The 15,784-nt window shown below is 44.0% G+C and overlaps 1 protein-coding gene across 1 annotated transcript; it reads right to left on the reverse strand.

Moving 5' to 3' along the window:
* Positions 1-2,898: 2,898 nt before the first annotated feature.
* Positions 2,899-14,124, reverse strand: klf5a (Kruppel-like factor 5a). Its single transcript, XM_050071918.1, has 4 exons — positions 13,761-14,124; positions 11,627-12,752; positions 10,350-10,409; positions 2,899-6,537 (listed from the first exon to the last, which is right to left on the reverse strand). Exons 1-4 carry the CDS (start codon positions 13,923-13,925, stop codon positions 6,359-6,361), a joined length of 1,530 nt encoding a protein of 509 aa, XP_049927875.1. The 5' UTR covers positions 13,926-14,124; the 3' UTR covers positions 2,899-6,358.
* Positions 14,125-15,784: the final 1,660 nt, after the last annotated feature.

A 15,784-nucleotide genomic window follows, 5' to 3' on the forward strand; every position in this document is an offset into this window, starting at 1 on the left:
CTCCTCAGCTTTCTTTAAAAGAACAGCTGTTGGTTTGCCTTCTTACAGATGCTGTCAGTGTTCACATCAAAGTTCAACTTGTCTTCTAAGACAGTGTCCAAATACTTATACTGCTGCTCTGCTGCCACCGGCTCCCCCTTGATCACACCAGGAGCAGTGAGGCAGGGCCTCCTCTGAAAATCAATAAGCATCTCTCCCATCTCTCCACAGTAATGTGGAGGAGAGACTGGTCACACCAATTAAAAAATTCATCCAGCGCTAATCATATTATGATCCATGATGAAGACTTACAATAAGAGAGTCCTCTGCGTACTTAAGGACAAAGCGTGACACATGATTGCTTTAACTTTCATTTGTGTATAGAACAAAATAAAAGAGGGGAAAGACCACTTAATGAGGGGATCCAGTTGAAGAAAAATGGGTACTTGACAACGTCCTGTTAACCTGGACCCTCTGAGACCTGTTTGTAACATTACTATTAACGTTCTTGTGCAACTTCGGATGTTGAACAACGCTGAAGTTGTTGCATCTAGAGCTGTTATTTTTGATCCACATGTTGTGCATACTGCAATTTGTCATATGTTGATCACCACAAAGGTTTTGAACGCAGGCAAAAGTATCTTCTGTATCATTTTTTACACCTGACGCTCACCAACACAACCTCAGTTCTTTGTGATTTCTCCTACAACATGACTGGAAGCTGTTGGATTGGTTTAGAGTGGATCATCTTGGGAGTTAGATGTTGACTTGCTGGGAATGAAAAGGGTTAAGGTTTGTTGATTCAGGAAATTAAGGAAACTGAAGTGATTTGTGGCGCACTTTTTAAAAAACATACTTTTAATCTTGGAGGGAGGTTTCAAGTATTTTCATGTCAAGTGAAGTCACGATATTGGTGTTGACGTCCAAGTTGCAAATCAGTTTTTATTTTATCAAGTCTAAAGTCATCATATTATTGAGATCGAACTGCCAACCCTGCAAATAGTGATTAAACCTGCTGAGCCGCAGCCGCCCCAAATGTCAGATGGCGCTCAGGGTGAACGTGCAGTGTTTGTCCTCAAAGCAACTCCCCTATAGCTGCACCCAAAGGTACAGCCCCCTTCCATACAGAGAACAAATGTACCTGTATTAGCAGCCGCCATGTCGCTCTGATATTTGATTTCAAACCTCTAATGTTGTCTAACCACTGAGCAGTTCACCTGAGGCTACATTTTTGAAAATGAACGTAGCGTCTTGGAAAGAAACCCTCCTCGACTTCTGATATTATCTTTTTAACTTTCTGATAGCATGTCAGCTGTTCTGGTATCTCTTCAATCTCCGATAACAACATGTTCTATTCTGAGAATATTGGGAATGGTTGACTTTGGACTATGTTGACTATGTTGACTGTGTGTGTGTGTGTGTGTGTGTGTGTGTGTGTGTGTCTGTGTGTGTGTGTGTGTGTGTGTGTCTGTGTGTGTCTATCCGGGCTCCCCGTAGTTCTTCTATTGGTCTTCTGAGTGGGTGGTCTGTTCCAAGAGAGGAGCACTGGAAACATTATACCTACATACACACTCACACACAAACACACATACACACACACACACACAAAGGGAAACTGGGAATCACACCAACGCAGCACAGCGGAGGGTGGAGCAGGCAGGAGCCTTCTTCCAGATGTGTGACATTAATTTAGTTGATCCAAAACATGAACCGGTAGCTCCCACTCACTCATCACCACTGTGTGCGTGTTTGTGAGTGTGTGAGTGTGCGTGTGTGGAACATTCATCCTAACTTTTTAATATTCTCACACTCGGAAATACACCTGCAAGTCGACACTTTCATATATTCCGCATAATTTTGAAGACTTGGCAAGAGGGGGAATCGAGATAAGAAAAGAGGAGATGACTGAAATGAAAATTCCCCCTTCTGAGTTTTAGGTGAAGGCAAAGATGGAGCACGGAGGACTAAAGGGAGACGAGGTGTGTGATTAAAAGAAGGGGGAAACGATGAGGAGCGGAGCAGGTTATGAGAACAGTCTCCACTCTGACCCATGGAGCTGCGCCCCTGGACTTTCATACAATACTTTCCACCGGGGAGGAGAGGGGGGATACGGTGCATGGAAAGACAAAGAGAGGGAGAGAAAATGAAATTAAATAAGAAGAGCGGAGGAGGAGAGCGAGAGGAGATGTAGGAGGACGGAAGTGGTTGATTGGTTCCCCCCAGAGATTCTTTTGTTTAGATTGTTCTGCATTTCACTTCTTTCACTCTCTCCCCTCCACCTCCCTTCTCTCTGACATCTGAGGTAGATTACAACACAGACCCTGGGTCACATTTATGACTTAAATCAAGAACATATGGTGTGTGTGTGTGTGTGTGTGTGTGTGTGTGTGTGTGTGTGTGTGTGTGTCCATTGCAATGCAGTGGGATTCCCCTCCGGTCCCTGAGTGGTGGTCAAATTTATTTTCTTGTCCATTGTCTCTTGCTGGGACATCAAAGGACTATTGTTTGTTGATCAGCAAGGGTGCTGCAGGTTACTCGCAGGTCCCGGACGAGAACACTTCGCCTCTCCTCCACATCTTACCTCCCTTTGCTGAAACTTTTTAAGCATGTCTCCGCAGAAAATCCCAGACACAGAGGATCAGCACTTCCACAGAAAAATGTTTAAGATTTTAAGAGATTAAAGCGGTTATGTCTCATTTGTTTCATTTAGCCCTTGACGAGGCTTGTTTTAATGCACCACACACTCTCTATCCGCACAGCATGGCTTACTCTTCAAAAAATTTTGCTTTAATAAAAACCTCATGGCCAGAAAACTATCCGCACCACATATTTTGCCACAGCTGAGCCCTGAAATTCGCTCATTGTTTGCAGGTAAAAGAAGAAATCTCCACATAAATTTCAGCACAAGAGCCCGTCTGTAAAAGTGTCAGTTGACTTTATTAGGATCGGTTTCACTCAGTTGAAGAAAAAACAACTTTTGTCTTTGGAACGTTTACCTAGGAAGAAAACAAATCTACAAAATAAGTCGTTGGAAGGACAATATATAAAACAATGGCATCAAAATATCTTTGACAAGGAAACAAAACCAAAAGAAAAAACAAAAAAAGGCTCAAATATTTTTTGGATGCAGGGCATTTTCCTCTTTTTGCCCTTTTGTTTACAAAATAATAACAAAAGAGGAAAAAACAAAAACAAAAAACAAATCAATAGTTATTTACAGTGCATATATTTACATTAAGGCATTTTTGCTGGGGAGAAAGACGGTTGATCTGATACAACCCCCACTTCTACACAATCAAATAAATAGTCAGATTTACCATGATACATTACAGTGCTATATTATCTTTATGCTACCTGCAGTGAATGAACAAATACAGTTATAGGCGCAGGCTCGATCACACCGTCAAAGTGGACACTCAAGTGTGTGTTAAAGGACAAGATCACATGTTTTCAAGTCTGCATTAAAACAACTCTCATGTTCATATGCAGGGTAAGATGGGGGGAAGCACACCCTTAAGAAGAGAGTCAATTTACTGTCAAATAAAAACATGTTTGGATGTGAGTTTAGTGTGTGCAGGATGGTGATGCATAAACCAACACACTGTTGGCAGAAATATATCAGTGGAGCTGCCAATTTTGTTGTAACAGCACAAAAATTAAAATCTTGTAATGTTCGTATTGTATGTTTCTGCAACCCACAGATATGTTGCCTTTGGATATTATTTTAAAGCAGATGAGTTAAACCTTGTTTCTCTCAACGCTTTGCTTTGTGTCGGTGAAAAACACCCAAGTTCGGTTGCTAAAATGCTGCTGGGAAATGAGCAATGTGCCATTAAAGTTAAGTTTGGTGCCACAAAACTTGGTGGAAACGCCGCAAAGGGTCGCCAAAAAACAACTGGTATTGTTGTTCGGATGGAATATCAGAATTCACTAGAGCTTTGTAACTCAAAGTGCGCTACGTAGGGTAGAGGCCACCCTCAGAAACATTTTGTACGATCCCAGAACATGACATGAAATGCTTGCATTATATTTTAATCATTTGCTTTCAATCAAAATACTATATTGTTAATTGCGAACATTTAATACTTCAACGATTAATTGATTAGTTCTCAACTTATTCATCTCTTTGAGTCATTTTTTGCTTTTTTCTTTGAGATAAAAGTTAAAATTCTGACTCCAGCTTCATAAATGTGAATATTTTCTGTTTTTTTTTAAACTTTACATTACAACAGTTAACTGAATATTTGGGGTTTTGGACAAAAGACAATCGAGGACGTCATCTTGGGCTTTGGGAAACACTGACATTATTCTCCATTTTCTGAAATTTTCTGGACCAAACAACTAATCCATTGATAGAGAATTAACTGAGAAAATAAACGACAGATTAATCACCAATGAAAATAGTCAATAGTTGCAGCCCTGTTTAATACATAGATGACTGCATCTAACTGCTAACAAGCGTCTGTCAGGTCAGAGATGACAACTTGCACCTCACAAGTGTCACGGAAATTACGTTCCATCATCAATGCTAGTGCTTTGAGCTAAAGTTAGCGATTTCAGTGGACAGTGGCCCTTAGTCATATGCTAGCTCCCTACATTGACCTAAGTCGTAAAAACTTCAAGCACCCTGCACTAGAGCATAAAGCAATTCATGCACTGAGAGTCAATTTGGCACAATCTGTTGGTCAGGAGAGGAATTAAAGGGGGCATCGTCCTCCATCTTACCCTACATTAGAGTCTTTGATTGATGCAACTGTTCCTCTCGTCCTACTGAGATCAGTTCCTAGAATGATTTCAATGCAAGTGATGGAAGACGAACTCCTTCTTGAGCTCTTGAGGAACACTTGAAGCAACCTTGCAATGAACATGTGAGCATGTTGTTTTGTGAAAGACTTGAAAAAAATGAGAACTTATCCTCGAACAGAACATTACGTCCATGTTCGATTGACTGATAGAGCCGCATCGCAAGTTAGTTGTGTACAGAGCAAGGGAGGTAAAACCCTCAGAGGAAGGACCGACTGTCACTTTGATAATAAAAAAGAGGATGTCCGTGAGGTGGCCTGAGCCGAGCTGTTAAATCACAATGAATGATGGGTAAACCTTGTAATTTAAAAAGGATTTTTTTTTTCTCCTAGAGATCTCAATAGATTAAGAAATAAAAAAACAGCACCATGTGTTTAAAAGGACTGTCTCTCTACGTTGATCACAGCTCTGCTACCACTGAGCAACAACACATAAATCAGAGGAGGCACTTAATAAGGTGTCGATGATGAAAATGATACTTTGGTTAAAACATTTCTAAAGAAGTAAAAGAAAAAGAGGCTGGATGAGACAGATGTACAGTAATTGGATTTTAAAAGATGCTTAATTCAAGCTTGTGCATCAAATACAGTCAATTCTGTTTTAACTGAATGAATTCTGGGATCTGTCTCTGGGTTCTGCTTACATTTCTCGGCTTGGAAAAGACAACATGAATAATTCATTACCTAATTGCTGCTCTTTAGCAACCATCCACCTTCCTCCGTTCCTCCGTCATCCTCACATCTCCTCCTCTCTCTAAAAACAAAAATCTTTCTATCTCTTCATCTCCACCCCTCCCTCCTTTTTTCCTGCACTATCTTCTCTCTCTCTCCAGAGTATAAATGCCTTCAATTTTTAATATCTGAACAGCAATGATTTGTGTGGCGTTCACAGAGATTCAGTCCAGTGGTGATAGTGATCGTTCCAGTGGTGAATGAGATGCATGGGCCGAAAAGGCTCAGACACAGATTACCAATTCTAGTGCAAACCGAAGGATTTGGTTGAAAAAAATAAAAATAAAACCTGGATTTTCCAGTTATATGAACAAACCAAGGAGTAAACAATGATTTGGCTTGACTAGTTTTGCAAACAAAAGCTTCTCCTTTTGTAAAAAAGAAAACGATGAAGCCAGTTCTATGTTAGGACAGAGACAAAAGATGTACAAGTTTTGAGTGGTAAGTGCTTTCATTCCAGTCACACAAGAGTCCAAATGGACTGGAGACACATTTTGGAGCTACCATTTTTCTTTTTGTTATTATTTTTCTTCTTTGTATTCATCCAAAGAAATCTATATCTGGAGGTTAAAGGACCAGAAACTTCATCTGGCCGTTGTGTTTCTAACTTTACAACCTCTGAATCGTCCCACTCTGGGTTAAGAGCAACACATCTGTTAGGCTATCGTACCGTCTCAGCACAGGATAGCAGCACCAGGAGCAGCTGTGGTGTCATCGGGCAGCTTGTAACGTTGTCGTGGGAGATGTGAGTGAGTGCGTCATGTGTGTCAAGATAGTGCTCGTGTGTTTCGTAGTGTGTATGTGTGTGTCAGTGTGTGTGTCAGTGTGTGTGTGTGTAAACGCTGCTAGTTCTGGTGTCTCTTCATGTGCAGGGCGAGATGGTCGGATCGGGAAAAGGAGCGCGAGCAGACGGCACACTGGAAGGGTTTGGCGCCAGTGTGCTTCCGGAAATGGCGCGTCAGCTCGTCCGAACGAGCGAAACGCCAGTCGCAGCTGTCCCACGTGCACCTGTACGGCTTCTCACCTGCAGGAAGAGAGAAAAGAGTCTGAATGAGTACAGCTGCTCTCTGGGGACAAAAAAAACATGAGCAAACAGCAGCACTGCATTTCCTGCTTGATCACCTGATCTCCAGTTCTCTATCAAACAGCAGAGATGTGTCAACGTGTGATTGTGAGAACTGATGACGCCGATTATTTTTAAAACTGACGCTAATTCCCAGCGTTACGTGATTCACACAGTTGGGTGGAGGAACTGGGAAAACAGGCTTTACACAAAAATCCAGTTACAGTCATAACGCTGTCACAGGCATTCATCAGGCACACACGCTGCACAAGTTTCCCACGGCCACCTCGTCTGCATTGTCTGCCTCTGCGCAATTCTCTTTGACAGATGTAGTCTGTCTCTGTCACTCTGTCATTCCAATAATGTTCAGCTGCAGCCACAGGCACTTTGTGAAAACTAGTGTGACCTGTCTCCTGCAGCCTCGGCTCCGTCTCAGGCCCAACCGTCCACACTGTGATGCACAGCCACCGCCACCCTCGTCCAGTGGCCCAAAGGTGGGATTAAAGGATTTGTTCACCTAGCAGAATCTACCCATGCAGATAATTTGGGTTTTATTAGTGCAGGTTTGGAGATATCTGCCTGTGACATTTCTGCCGACGCCCAAACACAACTCAGGTGAATTTCATTGGTGACATTAAGAGAATTAAACAACCTGAGCACATAACACCCCACAGACAGACTTTACAGGGAAGCACAGCTATGTAACTTATGCATGTTGGCATTTCTATATGCTCTGGTAACAACTGATGCTTAAACGGTGGTTACATTATTTGTGTTTTTGTCTTCTTTTTAAAATTTTAATATTATTCAGTAGTTCCCATTATTGTTCCTTGTGTATTTATGTAGATCTGAACGTCCAAATTTTGTTGAAGTACGTATGTGTTGGCGTCAAAATGCTATTTTCCTAATACCTTCGAGGACTTTTTTCCCACATGACCTGATGTAGGTTTCAGCATGATTACGCTGCTCATATAAACTCCATAGCCCACCCAAAGTGGCTCTTAATGACAGAGTCAAGCCTTCTTTAAGAATTGTGAGTTATAAATCTTCTGATTTAGCTCTATTCCTCTAACCCCCTAACGTCTCCATGTGCCCGTATCCTCCATAGCGCTGCGTTTTAACCCAAATCCAACCTTGCCAGTGCCTTTGGGGCCATTTCTTTCAGCCTGTTAACACATTTTAGAGAAAATTTTAATCAGCTTTATTCTTTTAACATTCTTTAACTCTTTGTTGAACGTTCGCATGAAACCCCAACTGAGCCCCGGCCTCAACAGTCCTCATGTGCCCGTGCCCTCTGTAGTGCTCATGTAGAGCTCTGCATTTGAACCCAAACCACCGCTAACCAGCAAGGACACTAAGTAATGTGCTGCTGTGGATGCCATGTTAGTACAGATCACACACTTACACAACAAACTAACCGACTGAGGCAGCCGTAGACCAGCAACTCTGGTCTGACAGCAAGGTAAAGCAGGGATTTGTACCTCACACATCCCCATTTCATGACCTCTAAACTAACCCACAGCGGTCTAACCTGCGTCACTGCTTCCTGCTAACGGCTGAGTGGGCGTTTTGATTTGAAAAACCTGCATAAGTACGCAGATGGAGTTGACCTTTTAAGAAATATGGCCATATTTGTAAGGAACTTGAGTCTTGCTTTGCTATGTTGCCCCCTTTTCTTCCTCTACCTTTGGTTTGTCTCCTTTCTTTTGGTTCATTTTTATTTGCATTTAAAAGGTTGGCTGAGATAATCTCTTGTTGAAGTTAACAAATGCATTTGCTTCTCTGTGTAACTGATTAAAGAGTGCCTTAAAAAAGAGCCACTGTGCTGTAAGAGCAAACCATAATGGAATCTAATGGTCTGTGTCGTCTGTTTCTCCTTCTTTTAACATCTATTTAACATATTTCTAATCAAAAACAGGGTGAGAAATATGAGTTTTTGTAATTCTCCTGCAAATGTCAGATAATTCATAAACAGCGTCTCTTTCCAGAAACTTGTCCCCATGACTCTGGACAGTCCACAAACCTCACTGCATTGGAGCTACTGCTGAAAATTGTTGACTATTTTGTGCTCTGTGGCTTCTTCAAACTAATAAGACGCCAATTCTGGGAAGAAAAAAAACTGTTTAACAGCTTAAATGTAATTTTCCAGAGCTCTATGCATTAACATAATTTAATTCACCTCCATTAAACTGGCGTAGAAGCAGAAATCTAAGAGACGGAGATCTCAAAAGCTGGACAAATAAAATCTAAAACTATCTGCATACTTAATATAATTTGAGGTAAGTAAAAAATCAGATTTTTTTTTTTCATTTGGGTGAACTGGCCCTTTAAACAAGCACAGCAGGCTCTGCAGCATCGCTAAAACAACAGCCGTAATCCCGTTACGAAATTAACCACATCGTCACCAAACTTAATAACACACACACCTGAAACTAAACACAATGAGGAGACACAAAGAAAAGACAGGAAAAAAAGAGTGAACCGGGAGGAGTGCTCACTTCTCGCAAACACATGTACCCACACACACGCACAGAGACACACAGACAGACACACAAACAATCAGGGTAATGGATGTTGATGGAGATTAGAGTGGGAACTCCCACGGGGACCCAAACGCATTAGGAATCATCTCATACAGATTACTGACAGGTGTGTGTGGACGTGTGTCTGTGTGTGTGTGTGTGTGTGTGTGTGTGTGTGTGTGTGTGTGTGTATGAGAGCATAAGTGTGCATTCAAGCAGCTGAATAAGAGAAGTCGAATGAGTAACGGACAAAGATAGAAATGGGGAGGGAGGGTTGAAGGTGGGAGGATGGCACAAAGCAGAGATGAGGATGATTAGATGAATGAAAGTGATAGATGGGGAAAAAAAGGGGGGAGAAAATAACTTAAGTGAGACTGACAAAAGCAGAGAGGATAAGGAAGTTGCTGCTACATCCCTCTTTACGTGTCGTGTCCTCATCTTGTGGTCTATAATAACTGCAATAACCACAATCAGCCTGCAGCATGAATGACGCCAGATCTAATTGTCGTGTCATGTTCCCAAAACTGAAATGCGAGGCACGCACACCCACAGCGATGTTCTGAACAAGCCGTTCAGATTCATAAGGGGAACAAAACTGTGGATCGTAAAAGTGGCAAAGAGTGAGTTTTGTGTGTATCCAGATGAGAGAGGAATGTGTAGATATCAACAGAAGCTTTGTTTTGTTAGCTGGAGCGAGGTGGGGCCCAACACCTAAGCGCTTGTTTGTTGACTTTGCTCATCCAAAACTAATAGTTCAAATCTAAATGTGAGAGAGGGAGACAGATTGAAAGAAAGGGGAAAGAAAGAAAGGAATCTGAAGTGCACACAGTGGAGATATTAGGAACAAGACGATCTAAGATATTTTTATATCCCCGCAGACAGATCTTGTATGTATTTATAGTGGCGGACAAGCCGCACAGGCACATTAAAGCATTTAAACGTCGATGTCTGAACAGGCACGGGGATCCTGGGAGAGATGGCACCGTACGGCTCGCGCTGACCACATAGTCTTAGAGTCATCCCCTGGCAGAAGTGTGTCACTTCCACCTGTTTTGATGGAATAGTATATTGGGCAGAGGATGGGAATGGGGTAGGATACTTTTACACACACATGCCAGGAACACAACACTCTGCCTAGCAACACGGTGCCAGTGCAGATACCGAAATACGAGTCGTGTGTGGGCAGCGGCATTTTTTTTTTGGACGGGTCCCTGTTTTAAAAAAGCTGCATTAATTGGAGGAATGTCTTACCCGTGTGAGTCCTGAGGTGGGCTTTCAGATGGGACGACTTGGTGTAGACCTTCTTGCAGCCTGACGACAGACAGGGAGATAAACACAAACAGAGGAGTTAATCCAAATCATTCATGCATCAGATATGTATTCACCCAATAAACTGAGCTGTGGTATGCTGGAAATGTGAACTAATGAAGAGCAGAGGCTGTTTGGAATGAGATATAGTAAATGTTTTGCAAAAAGTACACGTGACTGCGTTGGAAAGTGGCTCACACAGAGTCATATCTGGTTTTAAAAACTGTTGAAATTTTGGTGTATTTACAAGAACACATATTCAACTAATTGCACAGAATACTTCTGTTCACTGCACCTGTCAGTTTGACATTAAAATTGAGATATAATTTAAGTTCAGGATTATGTGATCTTCTGCACATTATCTTATACACAAAGTCTTGATTACAATGTCAGAAAGGTCATTAGTATTTTCAGTGATTTAAAAAGTTATCCCTCAGATTCATTCAGGCTTTAAACAGGGAAATGATAGCACTTCATAAACAGCTGCAGCAGTGTGACTAACACACACATGGGTGAAGTGTGGATGCGTCCTTATGTGGTTGTGATGGATCTGCTCCATGTGACTCTGAAAAAGTTAGACGTGTGGTGACACGCTGCAGGAGGCTCCGCTTAAGCCTATTTTACACGCTGCCACAGGCTAGTTGACATTACATGTCCTACAAGTAGCTGCACATCGTACAACTGCAATCAGAGCCAACAATCTAAAGTGTGACGGTGTGCAAAAGATGCGTAGGGGGAAAAAAAAAAATATATCGAATGACTCAAGGATAGCGTCTATCTAATTAACACACTCCCACACACAAACATACAGGTTCATTCCACAATCATACCAGCGATGACTTTAAAGCCACAGCAATGTGTGAGAGCTCACGGCTGACAGTGCCCGAGTCGTTTGAGGTGAGATGATACATGCATTGTAGTTTTTTATGCAGACAGTTAATTGGAAGGCAGTGATTGATGTTTCTCATTGCCAACATATTTTAATTCCAGAGAAGAAGCAGCTCTGCTGTGGCTGTAGTACAAACCGTGAGTCACAGGCCTGGGAAAGTCATTCCTTACACAACATATAATTTTTAAAAAATGCATGGGCGTCTTAAAATAAAGCTGGTTCTCTTGAGGCTGACCTTTGTACTGTAAGTGACCAGATATTTACCTGTCACGCACACACACCAGTGACATGAATGAGCATGTACAGTGTGTACCTGTGTGATTGTTCTAACCTGGGTAATCACAGTGGTGGATCCGTCGTTTCTCCAAGTCCGGGTTGTTCCTCCGGTTGTAGCGGGCAGGCACGGTGGTCTGAGCTGGGGTTTGGGCTGGGGTTGTTGCAGGTGCTTGGGGAAGGCCTGCAGCTTGGCCTGGGACTGGCGTGGGACCTGTAGTGTGGGGCAGAGCTAAGCCGCCCGGTCCCGGGCCGGGGCCGAGTCCAGGGGTGCTACCTGCCAACTTGGAGGCGATGGTGGCTGCGTATGAGGGCGGAGGGGACATGGTGTGGAGCAGCTCCTTCTGTCTGTCAGGGCTGCCGGGCTCCGAGCTTGGCGGAGATGGCGGCAGGTAGGGCACCTGCTGTTGGAGGAAATGGGGATGCCCCTGAGCATGAGGATGTGTGTACGCCCTGCCACCCAGGCTGCAGTAGGCAGGCTTTGCAGTCTGCTCTTGTTGAGACGCAGAAGAAGCTACAGGCAAGTCATGGAAAGGCGTGTGGATTGTGGAAGTGGAAGTGTGTTGTATTTGCTGCTGCTGATGATGGTGATGGTGATGATGATGATGCTGATGCTGAGCCTCCATACCATTGCCATGGTGATGGTCCAAACCGGAGTTTAGTAGCTGAAACAGCGAGCCACTGTTGTCGTGATGGTGGAGAGCATCAAACTGCGATGACATTTCCTGTTTGATGAACACCTCTGGCACTGAATCGCCACCGCGGTTGCCTCCTGACTGGTTAAAAACACTGGTGAAGTCCGGTAACCCTGTTAACGTCATGTTTATGGCTGAGGTTTCCATGGCAATGCTGCCGGGGCCATGCCCAGATGTGCTGCAGCTACTAGAGGGCGTCGTGTTGGGGCAGTGTAGTTGTACGTTGGGGGAGAAACACGGGGAGGCTGTTTCTGTCTTGATTTGGGTGAGACCTGTGGGGTTCTGGTGCTGAGGGGGCCGCACCTGCTGACACAAGCCCATCCTCAGGTAGGCAGCGTCGGGGAGGTAAAGATTCATGTTGAGGGTGTAGGGAGCCCCGGTGTGATCACCAGCGAAGAACTGATCCAGCGTGCTGTCTCTCTGTGACTTCTGCTGAGCTGGAAGGGGCAGAGACTGAGGCGAGAGATACCTGTCCATCTCACACTTTGCCTGTTGATAAAAACACAAACAAAAGTCTAAGTTAGAAACATCTCACGGTCTTAAAGTTAACATAATGTATCCAGCTCCTCGTGAGCCACCATGAATCTATTCTGAGGCGCTATTCTGAGAAGACAAAGGTTTGATAGGACAGTCACCGCTGAAACATTTATCAAGTAGTCATCAATAGGCAGTTGCCACATTCCCTCTCTGGCTGCAAGGCTGAACTCAGAAACCCACCGGCTGCGAGTCCAACAGTTGAGGATCAGGCCATGGAAATCAGATCCTCTCGTATAAAACGTTAGGAAATCTGCACAACTGCAGTTATGATAACAGAATAAAGAAAGCAGACTATGTTTGATCACACTGGCATCACAAGTGAGCAACTTGGTGGCCAACAAATGCCTTGTTCATGCTTTTTGGCCTAATTCCTGTTAATGTGAAGGCGGGTGTAAAAGTTAGAGAAGCCCTGCAGCAGAGGATGAAACAGCAACATGAAAGGGAATGGGGAAACACCCATGCCTCCCTGTCCGCTGCAGCAGTAGCAGCAGCAGCAGCAGCAGCAGCAGCAGGCTGTACTGGGGATGGGCTGCTATTTCTAGGCTCCTGATCCGACCAGCTGTTCTCCTCTGCTGCACAAGTTTGCTGCTAACTGGGGGGACAGAGTTGCCGGGAGCTTTCTGTCCGAAGCTGGAGTCAGTTGTTGTCAGCGTGGTATGATGGTGAGAGGGGGGTGGAGAGAGGAGAGGAGAGGAGACCAACAACTGGTGGCCAACTGGCTGGCATAGAAAACATGCGGTGAATGCGTTTGCAGGCGGAGCAGCTCGGCTCCAGGTCCAGCTGGTTGCAGCCTGCTCCTTTTATTACCGCAAATAGTGCAAAACTAAGTGGTGATTATCACGCACATAGGCCGATTGATATTTGGAGGCCAGCAAAAAAACAACCTGGATGGATCTACAACCGATCTGCCACGCCCATTCAATGAAACGCATCACTAATGTGTAATTTCTAAGCCTTTACCTGCGTGTAGTCGCTTTGCCCAGCCTTGTCTGCGTCCGCGATCTTGCAGTCCAAGCCGAACAACGCCGAGTCCTCCAGGGGGAATCCAGCGGGCAGAGTCGCCTTCTGCAGCGGGTAGAAGGGATCCTCCTGCCCGCCGCCGCTCATCGCGAGTGTCGCGGCCATGAAGCTCCGACGCAGCGCCGCAAAATGATCGCCCGTGCACACACAGGGAGGATGCTACAGAGGAGCGAGAGGAGTGGAGCCGACGAGGTGGAGCAGTGCGAGTTAGAAACGCGTGCCTGTCTGCTACATCTCCTTCCACTTGTTTCATCCCCTCCACCGGCCCACAGACAGTTTTCTATCTCCTGCTGTAGGGCGGGGCTGGCCCAGTGTAAATACAGCTCATGCACCGCCCACCAAACCTTTAAAAAAAGCTTTGATCATTCATTCACCGGCCACCGCCCTACGCTCCATCTAAACACACTGACAACAGTGTCGTCAAGTGTACACAGGACCAGCCAGACTGCACACACATGCAGGAAGGAGGTGAAGGTTAAACTCACCTAAACCACACATTTCAAACTGTATTGTTGTGTGTGTGTGTGTGAGATTCTAAATTCCCTCCATAAAAATATAAATATTAAAAATATAGCCCCATACAGAGGTTTTAAAGGAACTATAATCAAATTCTTAAGATGTTTATATTGTCAAATTTGCCACTACATACATCCACACACCTCCTTCTCTGCTGTAAACCCTTAAAGGCATATTCCAGTAATTTATGTGGCTTTCATAAAGCTGGGGCTCTCAACAGACACACTAAAACAAGAATGGGCAAAAATCTGAGCTGCTAAGTGAGATTTTTATAAGATCCCCCAAAGCCTCTTAAATGCCTTTGACACTGTCACTTTACCTGAATATGATTTTACTGTTTTTAAATAACTGTTTACACCTCTGCATATTTTCTGCTTCTCTACATACATTTACATTCAGTTTAGATAGATATATCCTTTATTGTCATTGTACATTCACCAGCCACTTTATTAGGTACATCTTGCTTGCCTTTTGCCCTTAGAACTACCGATCTTAGTCCATATTGACATGATAGCATCACGCAGTTGCTGTATGCGAATCTCCCGTTCCACCACATCCCAAAGGTGTTCTATTGGACTGAGATCTGGTGACTGTGGAGGCCATTGGAGTACAGTGAACTCATTGTCATGTTCAAGAAACCAGTTTGAGATGATTTGAGCTTTGTGACATGGTGCGTTATCCTGCTGGAAGTAGCCATCAGAAGATGGGTACACTGTGGTCATAAAGGGATGGACACGGTCAGCAACAATACTCAGGTAGGCTGTGGTGTTTAAACCATGCTCAGTTGGTACTAAGGGGCCCAAAGTGTGCCAAGAAAATATCCCCCACACCATTACACCACCACCAGCAGCCTGAACCGTTGATACAAGGCAGGATGGATCCATGCTTTCATGTTGTTTACACCAAATTCTGACCCTACCATCTGAATGTGGCAGCAGAAATCCAGACTCATCAGACCAATCCAGACTCATCAGACCAGGCAACGCTTTTCCAATCTTCTGTTGTCCAGTTTTGGTGAACTGTAGCCTCAGTTTCCTGTTGTTAGCTGACACCTGGTGTGGTCTTCTGCTGCTGTAGCCCATCTGCTTCAAGGTTCAACATGTTGGTTCAGAGATGGTCTTCTGCAGACCTTGGTTTTAACCAGTGGTTATTTGAGTTACTGTTGCCTTTCTATCATCTTGAACCAGTCTGGCCATTCTCCTCTGACCTCTGGCATCAACAAGGCATTTTCGCCCAGAGAACTGCTGCTCACTGGATATTTTCTCTTTTTCAGACCATCCTCTGTAAGCCCTAGAGATGGTTGTGCGTGAAAATCCCAGAAGATCAGCAGTTACGTTTATCCAGGGGTGTCAAACTCAATTTAGTTCATGGGTTACATAAATAATAAAACCAGTGAATAATAACCTATAACCAGGGTTGGAAATTAACTTATTTATCAACCTGCCACT

Source organism: Epinephelus moara, chromosome 19, assembly GCF_006386435.1.
Source record: "Epinephelus moara isolate mb chromosome 19, YSFRI_EMoa_1.0, whole genome shotgun sequence".
In the NCBI taxonomy this organism is placed as follows: domain Eukaryota; kingdom Metazoa; phylum Chordata; class Actinopteri; order Perciformes; family Serranidae; genus Epinephelus; species Epinephelus moara.

Excerpts from the sequence above, each read along its gene's own strand:
- klf5a (XM_050071918.1), bottom strand. The coding sequence starts at position 13,925 with ATGGCCGCGACACTCGCGATGAGCGGCGGCGGGCAGGAGGATCCCTTC. Across the intron at positions 10,410-11,626 it reads CCACCACTGTGATTACCCAG|GCTGCAAGAAGGTCTACACC; the intron begins GTTAGAACAATC and ends GTCTGTCGTCAG. Across the intron at positions 6,538-10,349 it reads CCACCTCAGGACTCACACGG|GTGAGAAGCCGTACAGGTGC; the intron begins GTAAGACATTCC and ends CTCTTCCTGCAG.